At 42.9% G+C, this 20,875-nt stretch overlaps 1 protein-coding gene across 4 annotated transcripts in view; it reads right to left on the bottom strand.

Annotated features, from left to right (window-relative positions):
• The window catches only part of LOC138949746 (cyclin-H-like), an 87,371-nt gene that overhangs the window by 18,466 nt on the left and 48,030 nt on the right, over positions 1-20,875 (bottom strand). For all 4 annotated transcript variants that reach the window (XM_070321564.1, XM_070321565.1, XM_070321563.1 and 1 more), the window contains exon 2: positions 655-777. In XM_070321564.1, the coding sequence (XP_070177665.1) occupies positions 655-777 (123 nt within the window). The remainder of the gene's footprint in view (positions 1-654; positions 778-20,875) is intronic.

Here is a 20,875-nt window from a genome sequence, read left to right as displayed (position 1 = left end):
ATCTCCCTCCCTCCCTCCATCCCACTATTTCTTTTCGTCCCTCCCTCTCTCCCTCTCTTTCCATTGTGTGCAAATTCGTAGTAAGCTTACTATTTTCACTGTTTTGTCATTTCTCTTGACAACACTTCTTCTTCCAAATATTTTTGTAAAACTAAGTAAGTCCGCTTGCTAAGATAGTAACTTAGATCTGCCCATTTTTCGTCAGATCTGATATTGGGGGAAAACGTGGTAAAACCAAGTAAGTCCACAAAATGCCCAACAAAACCAAAACCATCCATTAGATTATTTTGAAAATCGGGTTTTAAACGTAAATTAATGCTATTTATCTTATTATCTTATTATCTCGGTGGGTTGCGGCAATAGCGGGTTGCGGCAATAACGGGCTGGGGCAACAACGGGCCGCGGCAAAAAAGGGCCAGGGCAATGACGGGCCGCGGCAACAACGGGCCGTGGCAATAGCGAGTTGTAACCGAATAAAGAGTAAGTCTCCAGGTGTGACAGCAAAGAGCCTAGACAATGTAGCATAGACTGACACAGTCATTAGCAGCCATATTGCCCTTCATTGGCAGTTACACATGAATTTTGACGTCAAACGACAGACATTTACTTACACACACAAATGTCACACACATGCAGAACCTGATGAAAAATTACCAAGATGCATTTTGGGAAAGGCGGCTGGAACTTGTTGCAGAACTCTTTGAGGATGATCTCGTATTGCCGCAACAGAAGGCGCTCCTCTTCGTAGGTTAGGAAGTACGACGCCCAGTCTTCCTCCTGCAAAATACATCTTATAATATCATATCATAATTAATATCACAGCGTAAATTATATCATGCAATGTATCCCGTGCCGGCTTTGAGGCTAATTAGTGTTTTGCCTGGTGTAAGTTATAACTGACTAATCACTCAGTGAGTCTTATGTTCTGTTGTTGTTGTTGTTGTTCTGTTGCTTTAAAAATTGTTGTCTGGTATTGTTTGTTTTGTGTTGCATTGTCGTTCTGTTGCTTTAAATATTGTTGTCTGGTATGTTTGTTTAAATTTTGTGTTTTGCCCAGTTTGGTTTTGAACTATATTTCATTGTGGTCAAATTCAAGAACAGTGTCCCAAATTAACTCTCTCCGACAACAGTTGATTTTCCTTGAACATAAAACTCCTATTATATTAGGTAATCTTGAATGTTTACATTGCAAATTCAGGAACATTCCTCTGATTAAATCTAACCCTCTCAGTTTGTATTATATTAGGTAATCTGTTGAACGTTTACATTGCAAATTCAGGAACATTCTTCTGATTAAATCTAACCCTCTCAGTTTGTGTAACTTGCTCTAAGGCCAAAAAAAAAATAGGTGTGGTTACGGTAACATAGCCAAAAAAAATAGGGTAGGTAGGTAGGCAATCACTTTTTTTTTTCAACTTTTTTTTCTAATGTGTACAAATTAAACCTACTTGACAGGGAAATAAGTGTGCGACACGGGCGCTTTCGCTTTCATTGCGTTTTTTGCACTCGTTTATTTATTTATTTTTTTTGACAAATGTAATAAAAAGTTATAGGATCGGCCCCTAAAAATAGGGTAGGTCGGGTTACCGTAACCACACCTATTTTTTTTTTAGGCCTAATTCATTCATTTATTTATTCATTCGCTCGACTTCCTGACGAGTGGACATAAACAGATTCAATCATTATCAAGATAAGTTTTGTGTGAATATTGTCCGTTCACTTTAAAGACCGTTGGGTCGAAATATCTGTGATGTATTGTTTTGTCAATAACAACCGTTCCAACAACCTACCTTTTTTGGTTTTTTTAATTTTGCTCTTAAAAGCATAACGTGCCCAGGGGTGTGCAAATTTAACAAGAGGCGAAGCCTTCAAGGCTCACGTAAGAAATCGACAAACAGTAACACAAACTCAATCACTCCGTCACACATACACACACACACACACACACACACACACACACACACACACACACACACACACACACACACACACACACACACACACACACACACACACACACACACACACACACACAGTAAGCATAGGTGAAACTATGCAAGAAAGCGAGACCCTGGATCTGCCAAGAAGTCTCGGCCCGCTCACAATAACAATGACCGAGACTTTCAGTAATTCCTTTGCGTGACGTCTAACCCTCTTACGTCATAATGTGACGTCTTCAAATAGTTTCTATCACACACGTCGAACACTTTTGACCGAGACTGACGTAATCCATAGACTCGGAAATGTTAAAGTTTCTACCACAGACATACACACATACATACGCACGCACGCACGCACGCACAGACAGACAAAGTTTATCATCGCATAGGCTACACTTACGTGAGCCAAAAATAAACAACTCACCCACGGGTTAGTAGAATCTCATTTCCAGCTCACCCGGGAAAAAAATAGGTAACCCACTCCAACTTTTCTTATTTTGTCTTTGAAGTTTCAAACACAGAAACATTGGATTATAAGTCACTGAAAGGTAGCATCTGCCGACGACCAGTCTGTCCGAACTAAACAACGCCATGGTTGTTTTTCAGTGGCCCGAAACAAATTAGGGAGCGCTTTCTCATTGGTCAAAATGTAAAACTAAACTAAGGGATGTAACTCACATCGTTGAAGCAGACGACATTTTCGAACACGATCAATACTTCAGAAAAAGCGCCTTAGAAACAGTACTTACTGTTAGGGCTTCGGTTTTGGCTTTGTTTTCATTATGAAAAACAAGGGGAAATGTATTTTGGCCATTCATTTTAGTAAGGAGTTGGCATTTGAAGCTCTATCTTGAGTTTTGTTTGTGAAATTTTTAGCTAACCCACGGGAATGCTACCCAAAGACCTCAGCAAACCCGGCCAATTTTTAACTCCCCCCAGGTCACGGGTTAGTGGATTTGCACACCCCTGCACTGTCATTTAAACTGTCATTCACAATACCGTACCTGATGAACTGAAACGACCGGCTTTTATTTCATATGTGGTTTAGATTTTAGAAGGAAAACACTGGTGCAGAACTTCTTTTACACAAATATCAGGTAAATAAAGCCGACAATTGTGTCCGAAAGCTTTTTCTTTGACCACCAACACAAATTATGCACACTTTTGAAGATCATTATTTCCCCTTAAATAATAAATAGACCCTATCAGTATTGCAAGCCAGATCGCAAACTTCAAAGCAGCAAGGCATGTAAACATGGTACAGTAATATTCGACGACTGCTGTGAAAGCCGAGGTTCGAAGTTTTTACGACGTTGAATCGCGAGAGCTTCTCAGATACTGAAAAGGTAGACATTATCAATGTCAGTGGAGAATATAATATACTTCTAGGCCACGATATAAAGGTGACTTCTAATTCTATTAAATCCACCCTCTGCCTCCCGTAAACCATCTGTTTCTGATCACTGAGGTCCCTGAGTTTTAACACACATGAGTACAAACATACTTCCAAGTTTCATTTGAACGCTTACCGCTCGGGTACATCCTGGCTGCTTTCCGCTGAGAATGAGAAATGTTCAAAATGTATTTCGTGCAGTTAGAAAAGGATGTAGTATAAAGGGAATCGGAAGCCTCGTTTTGGCGCTAGACCTATAAACTTATAAAATATAAATAATAAATTAACAGCATTCACAAGACAAACATTCTGTTTTCATCAAGACAAGATCAGTACAATCCGAAGTTGAAAGTTTGAAAAAAAGGGAGCCAGGATGCAGGTCATGCAAGGTCGTGCCAGTTAACTGAAGTGTAAAGATAAAGGCTCTTTTGACTTGATGGCGGGGAAGTAAGCTACCGAAAACCATGCAACTTTTCCTTTTTTTGGAATGCCATGCCAGTCGATTAGGATTTCCGAACATAAAAAATAAAAAAAAATAAAAAAAAAAGATTTCCGAACATTTGGATTTTGATATTGTTTGTTGCTGTGCCTGTGTAGAACGAGTACATGTATTGTGCTTAATTAAAACCATACTGCAGCGACAGTGCTAAAATCACATCTCGTGAGCCGCATCGTACCATTGCTCAAGCAGACGAATTTTCTGCATTATATCGCAGTCGTTTGTTGTATTTTAGATACAAAGGTACACAATAACGTGCTATTGCAGATACTGAGTCGCATTGAAACCACAAACTCACGACTAAATTCATCACGTCTGTAAAAAAAGGAAAGTGGGTCACAAAGGGCCATGCCGATGGCACAGGGGGTGAATAAACCATGAGAACTGGTGTGTGGTTTACGCATGCTAAATAGCCATTCAAACAAACTGTGTCATTTAATGCTGTTTATATACTATTGCAACTGTGTTCCATTAAGTTAGAATTGCTTATTTCGTGGAAGATTCCATCGTTTTGTAAACCTCATGTAAGGCGGAGTGGGGCTTTAAGTTTGAAAGTAATGCGCAAATTACACATATAATATATGTATGACACACAGCCCGCACATTAAAAATTAATTAAAAAAATGGAAAATAAGATCAAGTGACACATAGCCCCCACATTAACCATTATTACAAATGGAAAATAAGATCAAGTGCATCTTTGTGGGCCCAACTTTTGTCGCGATTTGGTCACACATACGTGACAGTGACACACAGCCCGGGCATTGAACATGAATTAAAAATGGAAAATAAGATCAGTGCGTCATTGTGCGCCGAACTTTCGTCGCAGTTTGGTACAGTGCAACCCCCGTTTAAAGACCTCCCAATTTAAGACTTCCTCCCTTTTAAGACCCTAGTTTTTAAGATTTTCTGTTCTATAGATTTACCCCAAGTTTAAGACTCCCTCCTTTTTAAGACCTGGTTTTCTCAGATTTTTTTAAATCGTAAAACGGGGGTTCCACTGTAGATGCCAGTGAGTTGACAACGAATACACAGTGTGTGCTCCGCATGTGTCTGGCGTCAGTAACTAATATTGACGCACACCTAGCGAACCACAATGCATTGGCCAAAATTGCGAATTTTTCAGTGCACGTGTCATAGTGTGAATCTGTGACTGGCTCATTAGTAGACTATTAAATATAATACAATAATGGCACGTACTGACACGCTGGATAGTGAGCTTTGATTTTACAACATATAAATTCAGACCACCCCTTATTTAGTTATTATCTCATTTTCACACATCTAGTAATTAAAGTTGAAGTATTGTGGAGATGCTGGTTGTGAAACTGAAAGTGGTACTGAAAAGATATTTTGCAGTTAATCTCAGGATCTGCATAAGGAGTCGGGGGTCAACCCGCTATTGCCGCGGCCCGTTGATGCCGCGGCCCGTTGTTGCCGCGGCCCGTTGTTGCCGCGGCACGTTATTGCCGCGGCCCGTTATTGCCGCGGCCCTTTTTTTTTCTTTTTTTAATTTTTGCTTAATTTTTTGTTCATAATGAACATTATTTTTTATTGACGAGAAAATCTCTTACGCAAGGAGAAAGGACGACCCCCAGCGGAAGTTTTCGCCACGTCCGCCGCAGGGATTGGAACTTCTCCTGACGATCCTTGTCTCCCTCTCTCCCTCCCTCCCCCCTCTCTCTCTCTCTCTCTTTCCCTCCCTCCATCATATTCTCTATCCCTCCTTCCCTGTCGCTCTCTCATCCCCCCTCTCTTCCGCCATCCTTCTCTCTCTATATATATATACCTAACTACTTCCCTGCCTCCTTTTCTCCATCCCTCCCTACCGCCAACAATCGACTTTTCTCTACCTCCCTCCTTCACTCTCACTCCCTCCCCTCTGTCCCTCCATCCCACTCTCTTTCTCTTCCTCCCCCCCTCTCTCTCTCCCCCTCCCCCCTCTCTCACTACCTCCCTCCTCTCTCTCTACCTCCACCCCACTATCTCTTTCCCTCCATCTCTCCCCTCTCTTCTTTCTCTTCCTCCCTCCCTATCTCCCTCCCTACTCTCTCTTTCCCTCCATCCCACTATTTGTTTCCGTCCCTCCCTCCCTCCCTCTCTCCAACACTCCCTCCTTCCCTCCCTCCCTTAATCCCACTAAGTCTCTCCCTTCCCCTCTCTCTCCCTCTCTCCCTTCCTCTCACTCCCTCCTTTCCTCCCCCCTCTCTCACTCAATCCATCAATCCATCCTTCCCTCTCTCTCCCTCAGTCCATTCCTATATATCTCTCTTCCTCCCCATTTATCTCTCCCTCCATAGCTCTCTCTCGCTCCCCCTCTATCTCCTCCCTCCCTTTATTTCTCTCTCTCCCTCCATCCCCCCTCCCGCTCTCCCCCCCCCCCCCTGCTTTCTCTCCTCACTTTCTCTCTCTCTCTCTCTCTCTCTCTCTCTCTCTCTCTCTCTCTCTCTCTCTCTCTCTCTCCCACTCTCTCTAGACCGGCACGGTTGGCTTAGTGGTAAGGCGTCCGCCCCGTGATCGGGAGGTCGTGGGTTCGAACCCCGGCCGGGTCATACCTAAGACTTTAAAATTGGCAATCTAGTGGCTGCTCCGCCTGGCGTCTGGCATTATGGGGTTAGTGCTAGGACTGGTTGGTCCGGTGTCAGAATAATGTGACCGGGTGAGACATGAAGCCTGTGCTGCGACTTCTGTCTTGTGTGTGGCGCACGTTATATGTCAAAGCAGCACCGCCCTGATATGGCCCTTCGTGGTCGGCTGGGCGTAAAGCAAACAAACAAACAAACAAACAAACTCTCTCTCTCTCTCTCTCTCTCTCTCTCTCTCTCTCTCTCTCTCTCTCTCTCTCTCTCTCTCTCTCTCTCTCTCTCTCTCTCTCTCTCTCTTTCCATTGTGTGCAAATTCGTAGTAAGCTTACTATTTTCACTGTTTTGTCCTTTTTCTTGACAACACTTCTTCTTTCAAATATTTTGGTAAAACCAAGGAAGTCCGTTTGCTTAGATCTGCCCATTTTTTTTGTTAGATCTGATATTGGGGGAAAACGTGGAAAAACCAAATAAGTCCACAAAATGCCCAACAAAACCAAAACCATCCATTAGATTATTATGAAAATCGGGTTTTAAACGTAAATTAATGCTATTTATCTTATTATCTCGGTGGTTTGCGGCAATAGCGGGTTGCGGCAATAACGGGCCGCGGCAACAACGGGCCGCGGCAAAAAAAGGGCCGCGGCAATAACGGGCCGCGGCAACAACGGCGGCCGCGGCAATAGCGAGTTGTAACCGGGAGTCGGGAGTCGATGCCTACCGGTACGTTTCTTACATGAGCTTTGATAAAATTTTGATTGGCTTCTATACGTAGTTGCTTCAGCTCTGTTTTGCCAGAAAAGGTCCATCATTTCAGCTGTACGCTGGATGCGAACATCTTCCGATGCAAGTAATCCACACTCGCTCTGCTGCAATATTTACCGCATGTTGATTTCAAGAGTTACTTCTCTTGCTGAAGCGCAAGCTGTATGAGAATAACTTTTTGGGATAGATCGATACAATTTTAACGTTTATTTTTGCAGTTTAGAAACAGAATATAAAGGTGTGCATGTTTATGTCTGTTCCCGCTCACCCATCGGCTGTCTCACAAACAGTTCCATAAATAGTCCCAAGTCCGTTGCGAATAAAATACCCGTTTGAGGATACCCCCCAAAAAACACCAGATATTTATTGCAGTGGAAATTGGCTGAACCTGCCCTGTAAATCACAAGGCGACTGCAGACCTGTGCACGAGACAAGAAAAAATACATCTTGAATTTGTAGCCAGCTCTTTTTCCCCTCATGCAATGTGACTTTCGGATACGGATACCAAACCAGTATGGGTATGCTTCCCAACTGTTTATGAACGGAGATTACCGATGAGTAGACTTTTAAGTCTTAATAATAACCTTCATATTTCGTGCAAAATGATTTTACGTTATCGACAAAAGAAATGAAGATTACAAAACGAATTTGGTGCGCTGTACTCAAAGACAGGGTGAGTACAAATGTTTGTTATAATTATTTATTAGTGTTGCGTCCCATCTAGCCAGCGGCGCTTTTCCGGAAATGACCTGCGCTTTGTTGGAATTCCAACTATGGCCGCCATTGTTGGAATTCCAATTTCGCGCTACGCGATTCTGGAAATGAACCGCGCGCAGAGTGAGAATTTTGCTCTTTCTTAGAATGCGATGATTAAATGATAATTGATGGACTACAATGATCAGCGTATGTTTAAAATATCAATAGTTGGTTGTAATAAAACAGATGCATTAGACAAAATCATACCAACGGCTATTTTTCTTACTTACGAACCTTGGAAAAATAAACACTGACCTCGGGCCGGCTGAGATCTTTTTGACGTCGTTCTGAACAAACGAGCGCTTCAGTTTGCCATTTTAACTGGTACTAGTGAAGTTTACCCTCACAATTTAAGTAACGTTGACAACACTCATGCGTAACTTAATTGTTACATAACAACATGATTCATTTTGACAAAATTACTCCGGGCCCTTAATTATCACACAAAAATGCGAATGTTAATTGTTGTAAGCTTGTTATAACTATAACTTTAAGGTTTGATAGGTTATTTGGTATACATAATTATGTACAAATTTGACGCTAAGTTAATATTTAATATCTCAAGAAAAATAAACAGTTAGACTGAGACGTAACTGTATACGTGTGTGTGTGTGAGGTGTGTTTGTAATTGTGTGTTTGTGTATGTGTGCACACCCTGGTGTACGTGTGTGTGTGTGTGTGTGTCAGTCAGTGTGTGTGTGCCTGCCTGTGCAGGGCCTCTTTTTTAAATCGGATTGTGAACCTTTTTTTTATTGTATTTGGTTGTACTGTTTGTTTAAGTGATTTATGACATGTGGACAAGTTTGTTGTTTGTTGCTCGTGAAACGTCCCTTATTTTCGTGTGTGTGTGTGTGTGTGTGTTTTGCGTCTCAGCCTTGATCAAGCAGTCTCGTGAAGTTGTTTGTTTGTTTAGTGTTTCATGGAGAACGTGTTTTTGCGTGTGCTTGCAGTTTCTTACTTTTATATGGTGAGCTATTATTCAGTTTTGTGAGTTCGGAGGTGTTGATGTTAGTCAGTTTTGAGTGTTGAGATTTGTCGTCCTATGTCCTTCCAGTGAGATGGTTGTGTTGTGATGGTGTTGTGTGAACCTGGAATACGGTAAGGGACAGTTATTTTGTGTGTATAAGAAATCTTGTATTACCTGATGATGTTGTATGTGCTTACTTTTTTTTTTAATTTTTTTTATATTTTTTTCTCTTGTGTATGAGAAATATTGTATTAATTGATGTTGTGTATGCTCACGGATTCTTCCATTTTTCGTTCTTTCTTTCCATTCTGTTTGTCTGTCTGACATTGTCTTCTTTTATTGGTTTGTCTGTCTCTCTCTCCGTCTGTCGGTTTCTCTCTCTCTTTCTCTCTCTTTCTCTTTCTCTCTCTCTCTTTCTCTTTCTCTCTCTCTCTTTCTCTCTCTTGCTATCTCTCTCTTTCTCTCTCTCTCTTTCTCTCTCTCTCTCTTTTTCTCTCTCTTTCTCTCTCTCTCTCTTTCTCTCTCTCTTTCTCTCTCTCTCTCTCTCTCTCTTCCTTCTTTGTTTCCTTGTTTACTTCTACTTCTCTCCGTCTCCACTCTTTCTCGCCTTCTTTCTCATTCTCTGTGTCTCTTTCATGTTTCTCTCTCTTCTTTTCTTTTTTCATTCGCTCTACCCTGTTTACTCTTCAGTTTATAAGCAAGAAATATGTGTTTAAGTTAATAGTTAAAATTCTGTAAGGGCTTATATGTGTTTTTTTGTTTTGCCCACAGTTTTCACCTTTCTCTCTACTGGATTAAAGAACAACAAGACCAACCACAATGAGTCAGTGTGAACGTTACCAGTATGCCAAAACCAAACAATGGGGATTTCATCACACAAAAAACACGCAACGTGACAGCCAGATCAGGGGCAGGCACAGTGTGTGTGTGTGTACACCCTGGTGTGTGTGTGTCAGTGTGGGTGTGTGTATAATATGCCGTGTGTATGTGTCAACGTGCGTGCGTATGTGCATGTGTGTGAGAGAAAGAGATATAGAGAAATGAAACACACAAGTATACAGCCTGTTCCAAAAGAAACGCAACCAACCTGTTTCCAAAATCAAAGTGCAAAATTTATTTCGCAAATAATATTTCATGAAGTTACATATTTCATTTTTGGTACATTTCCAAATCACAACATGTTGCACTTTGGAAGGGATTTTGGCGGTAACTTCGCACAATGAAGCGTTCTTGTCGAGCAGTGAGGGCGGAAGGTCGTCCTGACCTGGGAGTATCATCTGTGCTACCTGTCACCCTCAACCGAATGACTAGACGAGAAATGGTGGATTTGTGAACATTCATGACCTGACTGACTGCTTGGGCCGTTTGGCCAGCGGCAAGCATGCCAATAGCACGCTCTTTTTCATTTTTAGACAAACGAGGCATTCTGCCGTCAGTCCAGCTGAAGAAGTCACTGCTATTTTCTACTGTATTGCCAGCTCAGTTGAAACTTGATCCATTCACAAACACATGGGCACTGTTCACGTGCGATGTCAATTTCACCCTCTCCACATTAGAGGTGACCAATTAACAAGAGGCGAAGCCATCAAGGCTCACGTAAGAAATCGACAAACAGTAACACAAACTCAATCACTCCGTCACACATACACACACACACACACACACACACACACACACACACACACACACACACACACACACACACACACACAGAAAGAGAATAGGTGAAACTGTGCAAGAAAGCGAGACACTAGATCTAGATCTGTCTGTCTGCATGTACACTAGTTTCGGCCCGCTCAAAATAATAATGACCGAGACTTTCAGTACTTCCTTCGCGTGACGTCTAATGTAATGTGACGTCTTCAAATGTTAGAGTTTCTACCACAGACATACACACGCACAAACAAACACACACACACGCACACACACACGCACGCACAGAGACAAAGTTACGATCGCATAGGCTACACTTACGTGAGCCAAAAACCAGTAACTGGCCATGGTGACCAATTAAAAACGCTCGGCAGACAGCTGTCTAATTTGTTGTGTGTCGTGTGTTTGAGTTGTCCCTATGTCGTCACGTATGTAACTTCATGAAATATTATTTGCAAAATAAATTTTGCACTTTGATTTTGCCAACAGGTTGGTTGCGTTTCTTTTGGAACAGGCTGTATATGAATGTCCTTAGCTCGGCAGCCTGCTTTGCCCTTCACAAAATGTGTACATTTACACATGTTTATGAAGGTTTTTTGTGTCCAGCATGTATGTACTGTTCCTTTGTGTGTATCTGATTAACTTATATATATAGCAGTTACAACTTACAAGTACTTTTTAAATGTATGTTCCTTTTTCTCTACATTTCGAATACACATCTACCCTTTGGGATGTGTCTTTTCTTGCATTTGAGTCATTCTCCAAAGCTGGTGAATTCTTAAAACGAAATTTTTACAGAAGCAAATGTGGTTAGACCTTTCCCCCTGTTTATGTGGATACAGTATGTTGAAGAAGCACCCACAGCAAAATAAATGAACATATTTGTATTTTGATATTAAATATAGTGTAATAATGTCAGTAAATCAATAAAAAAAGGCGTCAGAAAAATGGGAACAGGCTCGGTACATATATTGGAAGCTACGGTCCATTGCCACAATAAATTTATTATGCATGATTTGTTGAAAAGTCACTGACTTTGTGAAACGATAAAGGGTCATTCCTGTGTAATTCCTGGGGCGGGGATATAGCTCAGTTGGTAGCGCGCTGGATTTGTATTCAGTTGGCCGCTGTCAGCGCGAGTTCGATCCCAGGTTCGGCGGAAATTTATTTCACAGAGTCAACTTTGTGTGCAGACTCTCTTCGGTGTCCGAACCACCCCCCGTGTATACTACATTGGGTGTGCACGTTAAAGATCCCACGATTGACAAAAGGGTCTTTCCTGGCAAAATTGCTTAGGCACAGTTAATAATTGTCTACCATACCCGTGTGACTTGGAATAAGGCCGTGAAAGGTAAATATGCGCCGACATGGCTGCAATCTACTGGCCGTATAAAATTTCATCTCACACGGCATCACTGCAGAGCGCCTAGAACTGTACCCACGGAATATGCGCGATATAAGCTTCATTGATTGATTGATTGATTGATTTTCTTTGTGTTTGAGACCCCCAAAAATGAAGTTGAAAACAGCCAGACGAGGAGAACGAAGTTTTCGGTAGTGTCTGACGAGTCGAGGGAAAGACAAAGGAAAACGGGACCAGTGCCCACGCCGCCGTGACCCATTTTCCTGCCTGGGTGTGGTAAGTGTTCAAGGTAGGCAATACTTTTGACGGCCACTTCATCATGGTCTCTAATCTCAGTTTGTAGCAAAATTATGTCAGCGTATTGAAAGGGGATGATACATTCCGGGAGCTGACGCTTCCGCACACCGATCGAGCAGCAGCCGCACATAATAGTTGCAGCAAGAAAAGGGGGGGAAGTTGGTGCTAGACTAGTAGCAGTTTCAATTTTAGGTCAGGGGAATGTTGTAATTTGTCTGGTCACGATAACAAGTATAAGAGAAGTACAACACAGACAATTTTGGGACAACACAGAACATTTTGAAAACAGGGCTGGTTTCATTTGGCCAAGTAAGGGTAAATTAACGGAAGGGAGGTAACCACCGCATAACAAAGTGCTCATCATAGGGTGTCACAAGTTACCTCCCATGTAGTGCTGTACTGATTTCAATGGGAACTAAGGCCCCCCCAAAAAATTGTCTGTTTAGGGTAACATGACCAAAAAAAGTAGGGTCGGTAGGTAGGTAGGGTTTTTTTTTTGTGTGTGTGTGTGTGTGTGTAAATGCTATGTTGGCTGAACATTCACTTCTTATATTTGATGAATACATGTTTCAAAACTAACGTATAAATAAAACAGAGAGAAAGGGAGAGAAAGAAACGCCAAATGTCTCTTTTTAGCATTTTTACCTCTTTTTTTTTTTGAAATAAAAAAAAAGTTTTTGGGTCGGCGCCAAATCGATAGGGTCGGTCGGGTTACCCTAAACAGACAATTTTTTTTTTTTGGCCTAAGGAATTTTAGGAAAGAACTTTACAGTGATTACAAATAATTAAGGAAAAGCAACCACAATAAGTTTGAGAAGTAAAAGATCAAACTCAGACATTTCTTTAATTGTTGATTTTAGGGGGAAAAGTTTCACTAAAAATACTTGGACAAGAACCTTAAATAATTTAGTGGGGCTAAAGCTTGGGTCATATAGAGCTGTACCTTTCCACTACAGAAAGGGAAGAAGGAAGAACAACACGGGGTTATAACATGGTATTTCAACTATTTTGTTGCAGATGTCAACATCGTCGGATGTACGCACTTCAGCGCCCATGAGCAGAACCGATCCAGGTACACGGGAATTACTTGAGAGACTAAGATTTTAGAAGAAGCTTTCGAGAGTGGGGCGAGGGGACACAGGGGTCATAGAATGGAGCACCTTTCTATAACAGTGGCACCTGATGTCAGAAGAAAGATTGTGGAGGGGAAATCCATCGACCTGGCAATTCCCCTTGCCAAAGCCTTTAGGGACAGGCACGAGGGACAGGCAGACAGTGGCCTTTGTCCTGGACGACCAGGGGCGCCTGGTCCCAAAGGAAGAAAAGAGGGAAAAAGGTAAATTGCTAGCAATTTGTTGGCACAATATAGACATGGCCACAGGCGAAAATAATTCTGCTTGGAAGCACACACCATTCAGTAACTTTAACGATATCTGCAGGATCCTCCCAGGATTGAGCCCTTACAAAAGGCCATGTTGTTGTGGTCTGGTTTAGTGGAGGAGGGTCCTGTGGCTGCACCATTACCAACCTGTATCCATTGCTAGTCTTTCTCACCCTGTGAGAGCCAGGGGTTGGCGTGCTAAACAGAGTGATTTGGTTGGTGTACACCACCAGATTACTTCTGCAAGTATAGTACGTAATGGGCAAAACAGAGCTGAGACGTCAGCCAGGGGCCTGCTGATTTGCTGGTACAGATGAGGGCATTTGGATACAGAGAAGCGGAGGGGGTGCATTTCAAAATTAGGTGTTTAAAAAAGTGGTCAATTACTGCCTGTGGTTATATCTATCTCCCCACTAAGATTGGTGCGAAAATCCATTGCGCCATCTACACAAACTGCTTATGAACAAGGTGTACACCGCTTCGAGGCATTTAGGGACTCTCTTGGGCTACCCCAGAGCTGGCCCGCACCAGAATCGCATGTATTGCATTTTGCAGCGTCTGTCTTTACAACACTGTGCGCCAGCAACAGTTAGAACTTACTTAGCGGGTGAAGCTGTAAACACAAACTGAACGGTTGGGAGGACCCCACCGACAATTTTGTACTTAAGTAATTGTTACAGGGGTTGGCCAAGGAGGGCCAGCGACAGGTTAACAGGCTGCCCATCACTTTTGATAGGCTAAAGCAGTTGATCGACATCTTGCCCAGCATATGTATGAATCAGTTTGAGGTAAACTTGTGTATCTTATAAGCTGCATTAACCTCCGCTTAAGTATTAACATTTGAAAATATATATGTTTACAGCTTGCTGGATCATAGGATCAAGTTTTATTTCTCGCATGGACAAGGGTTTGAAACAGAAGGGGCAGGGTCTACTGCTCCCAATACCCACAAGGCTTATTGGACGACCAGGACTCCGCCTAGGCCAGGTGCGTCCGCTTGTGGTGGAGACCCTGAAGACTAGTGTGCCTCCAACATACATGGTTCTGCATGTTGGGGCCAATGATATTGGGTTGCTCAACACCTTTACCTGGAGGAAGGAACTGGAGGAGTGTGTCCTGTTCATGCGGACCTTATGCCCCGACACAACCCTGGTATGGTCGGACATGCTGCCCAGACAGAGCTGGCGGTACAGTCAATCTGTAGCGGGGGCAGAGAGGGCCAGAAAATGGGCACAAAGGAAGGCAAGAAAAGTGTTTGGGGCTGAGGGAGGGGAGGTAATTAAGCACCCCAACATAAGCAACGACGGCTGGTGCCTCGCCGCAGATGGTGTACACCTCAGCGAATGGGGCAACACACTCTTTGTTGCGAACTTAGAGAGACAGCTCACATGTATAATTAGGGCGGGCAGAAGTGGCGTAAATTGCTAGCAATTTGATGGCATAAGATAGACATGGCCACAGGCGAAAGTAATTCTGCTTGGAAGCACAAACTATTCAGTAACTTTAACGATATCTGCAGGATCAGTAACTTTAACGATATCTGCAGGATCCTCCCAGGATTGAGCCCTTACAAAAGACCATGTTGTTGTGGTCTGGTTCAGTGGAGGAGGGTCCTGTGGCTGCACTATTACCGACCTGTATCCATTGCTAGTCTTTCTCACCCTGTGAGAGCCAGGGGTTGGCGTGCTAAACAGAGTGATTTGGTTGGTGTACACCACCAGATTACTTCTGCAAGTATAGTACGTAATGGGCAAAACAGAGCTGAGACGTCAGCCAGGGGCCTGCTGATTTGCTGGTACAGATGAGGGCATTTGGATACAGAGAAGCGGAGGGGGTGCATTTCAAAATTAGGTGTTTAAAAAAGTGGTCAATTACTGCCTGTGGTTATGTCTATCTCCCCACTCTGCGCCCGATTATGCCAAAAAGTAATAACCTGATAGAACAGAAATATGTGTTGTTTCGAACCTCTGCATTTGTGTCAGAGGAATAGTGATTCAGAACAGCTAAATGTTTGGTTGTACATGTATAGACATTTTTACCCTGGTCAGGGTTTTGTGCTTAATGAGGAATGTACATTGAAACTGCTATGCTACTGTTGTAGGTCGAGCAAAACCAAGGTGACTAGTATAGCTAGAAAATTGAAGAAAACTGGAGCTAGAAATTGCGCCACAATTTCGGTGCTGGTCTATCATCCAGGGTGTTTTGTCTCCCGACCAAGCTGTTTGAGAATAACCCAAAATGCCGACACAGTAGCCTGCTGAATAGGAATAAAACCAATTCAGCATACAGGAGTACGTCGTTCGCCCGACATAACAACATTTAAGATTGAGGCTTAAATGTCTTTATGTAGCGATACCACTCTCGCATATTTACACATATACACACAACTTCCATCCTCATACCGCACCATCTAAAACTTCACCCTGGTAGTAACATTTCCAACATTTATTGAGCTGGTATATATACATGTGTTCGTCCTGATATGGCTCTGCGTAGTCGGCTGGACGTTAAGCAACAAATAAACAAACAAACAAACAAATATACATGTGTATCCACACGTCCACAAACTCCCCTGACTGGGGTTCAAAATTCCACGAGCAACAAACTTGCTGCTGTACATTCCTCTTTAAGCAAAACACCCTGACCAGGGTAAAAATGTCTATACATGTACAACCAAACATTTAGCTGTTCTGAGTCACTATTCCTCAGCCCCAATTACATAAGTTCAAAACAAACATATTGTTGTTCAATCAGGTTAATACTTTTTGGCATAATCGGGCGCAGAGTGGGGAGATAGACATAACCACAGGCAGCAATTATCCACTTTTTTAAACACAAAATTTAGAAATGCACCCCCTCCGCTTCTCTGTATCCAATTGCCCTCATCTGTACCAGCGAATCAGCAGGCCCCTGGCTGACGTCTCAGCTCTGTTTTGCCCATTACGTACTATACTTGCAGAAGTAATCTGGTGGAGTCCACCAACCAAATCACTCTGTTTAGCACGCCAACCCCTGGCTCTCACAGGGTGAGAAAGACTAGCAATGGATACAGGTCGGTAATGGTGCAGCCACAGGACCCTCCTCCACTGAACCAGGCCACAACAACATGGCCTTTTGTAAGGGCTCAATCCTGGGAGGATCCTGCAGATATCGTTAAAGTTACTGAATAGTGTGTGCTTCCAAGCAGAATTACTTTCGCCTGTGGCCATGTCCATCTTATGCCAACAAATTGCTAGCAATTTACCCCACATCTGCCCGCCCTAATTATACCTATGAGCTGTCTCTCTAAGTTCGCAACAAAGAGTGTGTTGCCCCACTCGCTGAGGTGTACACCATCTGCGGCGAGGCACCGGCTGTCGTTGCTTATGTTACAGCAACTGCTAGATTAACTTAAAATGAAAAGTTATTCTATTATACGCCTAACTTACCCCCCACCCCCCCCTTCAGATGAACACTTGTTATTGTTGCGAATTGATTTTAACAACTTGCCCAATTTACGAAACCTGTGAAAATCCGCCATCTTGTGTCACTGGGTTCCCTAAGTTATTCCCTTTTGTATACCCGTACGGCTTGTGATTTCCACCTTCCCAATATCTTTATCTCTTCCATTGTCCTACCGCTTATGTCAGCTGTAGTTGCAGCTCCAATACGGAACGTCCAAGACATAGGCCACTGTCTGCCTGTCCTCTTGCCTGTCCATAAAGGATTTGGCAAGGAGAATTGCCAGGTCGATGGATTTCCCCTCCACAATCTTTCTTCTGACATCATGTGCCACTGTTATAGAGAGGTGGTCCATTCAATGACCCCTGTGTCCTTCCGCCCCTTTCTCGAAAGCGTCTTCCAAAAATCTCAGCCTCTCACGTAATTCCCGTGTACTTGGATCGGTTCCGCTCGTGGGCGCTGAAGTGTGGGCATCCGACGATGTTGTCGCATCCTGTCTGGTCTCTCGCCCATCAACCCACCAGTCTCGCTGGCTTGGGCCCGGCTGCCCATGGCCCCAGTCTCGCTGGCTCGGTCCCGGCTGCCCATGGTCCCCGTCTCGCTGGCTCGGTCCTGGCTGCCCATGACCACTTGGCCCTGTTCGCTGCTGCACTGGGCTGCGTGACCTCAGTCTGGCTGGTCGCCTGCCTGCCCCCCGGCGTTGAGGTCGTCCTCTCCCAGACATCTGTAACACTCAGACTATGAATAGTTGAATTACCATGTTATAACCCAGTGTTGTTCTTCCTTCTTCCGATTCTGTAGCGGCAAGGTACAGCCCGATGAGACCACAGCATTAGCCCCCCCTAATTATTTAAGGTTCTTGCCCAAGTAGTTTTTAGTAGAACTTGTCCCCCCTAAATTCGACAATTAAAAACATGTCTGCGTTTGATATTAAACTTTTCAAACTTATTGTGATTGCTTTTCCTTCATTATTAGTAATCACTGTAAAGTTCTGTCCTCGAATTCCTTAGTTCCCATTGAAAACAGTACAGCACTACATGGGAGGTAACTTGTGACCCCCTATGACGAGTACTCTGTTATCCGGTAGTTACCTCCCTTCCTTTAATTTACCCTTACATGGCAAAACGAAACCGTCATGTTTTCCAAATTGTCGTGCTGTACCAAAATTGACTGCGTTGTCCATCTCCTATCCCTGTAAACGTGACCAGGCAAATTACAACATGCCCCCGGCCTTTACTAGCACCAACTTCCCCCCTTTTCTGCGACTATTATGAGTGGCTGCTGCTCGGTCACTTCGACAGTGTGCGTAAGACGATCAGCTCCCGGCATGTATCACCCCTTTCCAATATGCTGACCGAATTTTGCTACAAAATACACGAGCTACAAGGCGACTGCTGAGAAAGTTGTGGTATCCTAGAGATTGGATTCCCCATGAAGAAGTGTCAGTCAAAAGTATTGCCTACCGTGAACACTCACCACACCCCAGCAAAAAGTAGGTCACGGTGTCGTGGACGCCGGTTCCGCGGTTTTCCTTTGTCTTTCCCTCGACTCCGATGTGACTCGTCAGACACTACCAAAACTTCGTTCTCCTCGTCGAATCGATGTAAAAAGTGAATTACTTTTAAATTGAAACTGCTATGCTACTGTTGTAGGTCGAGCAAAACCAAGGTGACTAGTATAGCTAGAAAATTGAAGAAAACTGGAGCTAGAAATTGCGCCACAATTTCGGTGCTGGTCTATCATCCAGGGTGTTTTGTCTCCCGACCAAGCTGTTTGAGAATAACCCAAAATGCTGACACAGTAGCCTGCTGAATGGGAATAAAACCAATTCAGCATACAGGAGTACGTCGTTCGCCCGACATAACAACATTTAAGATTGAGGCTTAAATGTCTTTATACAACTCCTGCAATGCAACCGAGGGGTGGATTAAATCTAGTTGATTATTTTTAGACAAGTGAGAAATTAGAACGAACTACTTTGATTACACCAAAAATCACACGTGGATTATTCGAAGTAAGAATAAAGAGGGCTAAAAAATAATCAACACTAGAATTTATTTTTAGAACATTTGAAACCCAGACGATTGGACCCTGTTGCGGAAGAATACGTACAACGTTGACTCAAAACTGTAACAACAATGGCTGACGTGTATGAAGTACACGCATACCTCGCCAGGTTTGTTTCTGTGACTATAGTCGACAGACAATGCCATTTGCTTTGTGTGTGTTTTTGTTGTTGCTTACTGTACGTGTAAAATCCAGTTCTGGCAACAAACCTTGCAAATTTCCAGAAGCTGCAATCTGAAGCGACCTATCTCTGATTCTAGCAGACGATCTCTCCAATGTTTAACACAAAATCAGCAAACTCTCCTGTCACATAGAACGTCCATTATATAGTGCAATGTTGAAATGAAGTTACCGGTCTGAAACATTTAGTCGTTTCTTCTGAGACAATCCTTGGTCTCTTATCATCTACAGATTTACCGCAGCCTTCACCACGCGAATTCACAACAGAAGTCAGACTTTCGAACATATACAATCTACGTAGGCAAGCACGATACGTCATGACGTCATATGATTCCTAGCATATTGACGTAATGCTAAACATCCGGTTATCCCGAGTTTTCTCCGTAATACATGTCCGTGGGTTTTTCAATGTTCGGTTATTTCCGTGGCTTCATGCGGAAAGGGAAGCGTCGTCTGCTATCAACGACATGGACCATTCTGGTCCTTGTTGCTGACAAAAACATGATTTTAACACAGAATGTAATGTCAGAATAGCTATATAAACGCTATTGTGTTTTAATCGTAGCAATGGGGTCCGATATTTAGACCAGACAAGTATAATGCCGACGAGTCGGAGACTAAGAATAAAGTAAAAGAATAGGGACTATTTGAATGACGCGCATTTGACACTCTGAGTGATTAGGCTGAAATGAAATTGCGTACAAAATGTCGTCTGCATGACTGCATGTTCGACCCGTGTTGTTCGTTGTATAAATAGCTTAAACAATGACGACAACTCGTTGATTACTGGAAAATAAACCACTCGTGGGTATTTGCAGCCGCTTGGTAATTCACTCGTGTGCTCCGCACACTCGTGAATTACCAAGCGGCTGCAAATACCCACTCGTGGTTTATTTTCCAGTAATCAACTCGTGGTCATTGTTTAAGCTCTATTTATATTTGGATTAAAAACAAGCTCTGAAAATTAAAAATATAAAAATTATTATCAAAATTAAGTTGTCCAAATCAATTTAAAAACACCTTCATCTTATTCCTTGTCGGTTCCTGATTCCAAAAACATTAGATATATGTTTCGATTAAAAACACGCTCAGAAAGTTAAAACGAAGAGAGGTACAGAAAAGCGTGCTATCCTTCTCAGCGCAAGTACTAACCCGCTCTTTTTGTCACTTTCACTGCCTTTGCCGTGCGCGGTGGACTGACGATGCTACGAGTATACGGTCTTGCTGCGTTGCATTGCGTTCAGTTTCATTCTGTGAGTTCGACAGCTACTTGACTAAATGTTGTATTTTCGCCTTACGCGACTTGTTTTTCTTGTTCTTGTTTTGTTTACCCGTGCATGTTTTTCCTTTTTTGAAAAGTATGGTTACTTTGGTACTCACGACGTGCTGCAAAGAATGTTTTTAGCGACCGGCTGCGAAGGTTAAAACAAAGATTGCTCACTTATGACATTGTATTGCATTCTCAAAAGCGAATATTATGAATTTGATGCTTTATCCAGTGACCAAGTTTTGTGCGCACCAGTGACAACAATTAGACGTGTTGTGAATGATGTCTCCGGTAGAAGGCTAATTTAATTATCCCCCGGACAAT

The sequence above is a fragment of the Littorina saxatilis genome, linkage group LG16 (assembly GCF_037325665.1).
Source record: "Littorina saxatilis isolate snail1 linkage group LG16, US_GU_Lsax_2.0, whole genome shotgun sequence".
NCBI classification, from domain to species: domain Eukaryota; kingdom Metazoa; phylum Mollusca; class Gastropoda; order Littorinimorpha; family Littorinidae; genus Littorina; species Littorina saxatilis.
Note: the sequence above shows the minus strand (reverse complement) of the source record. Positions and strands in the feature narration are given on the sequence as shown.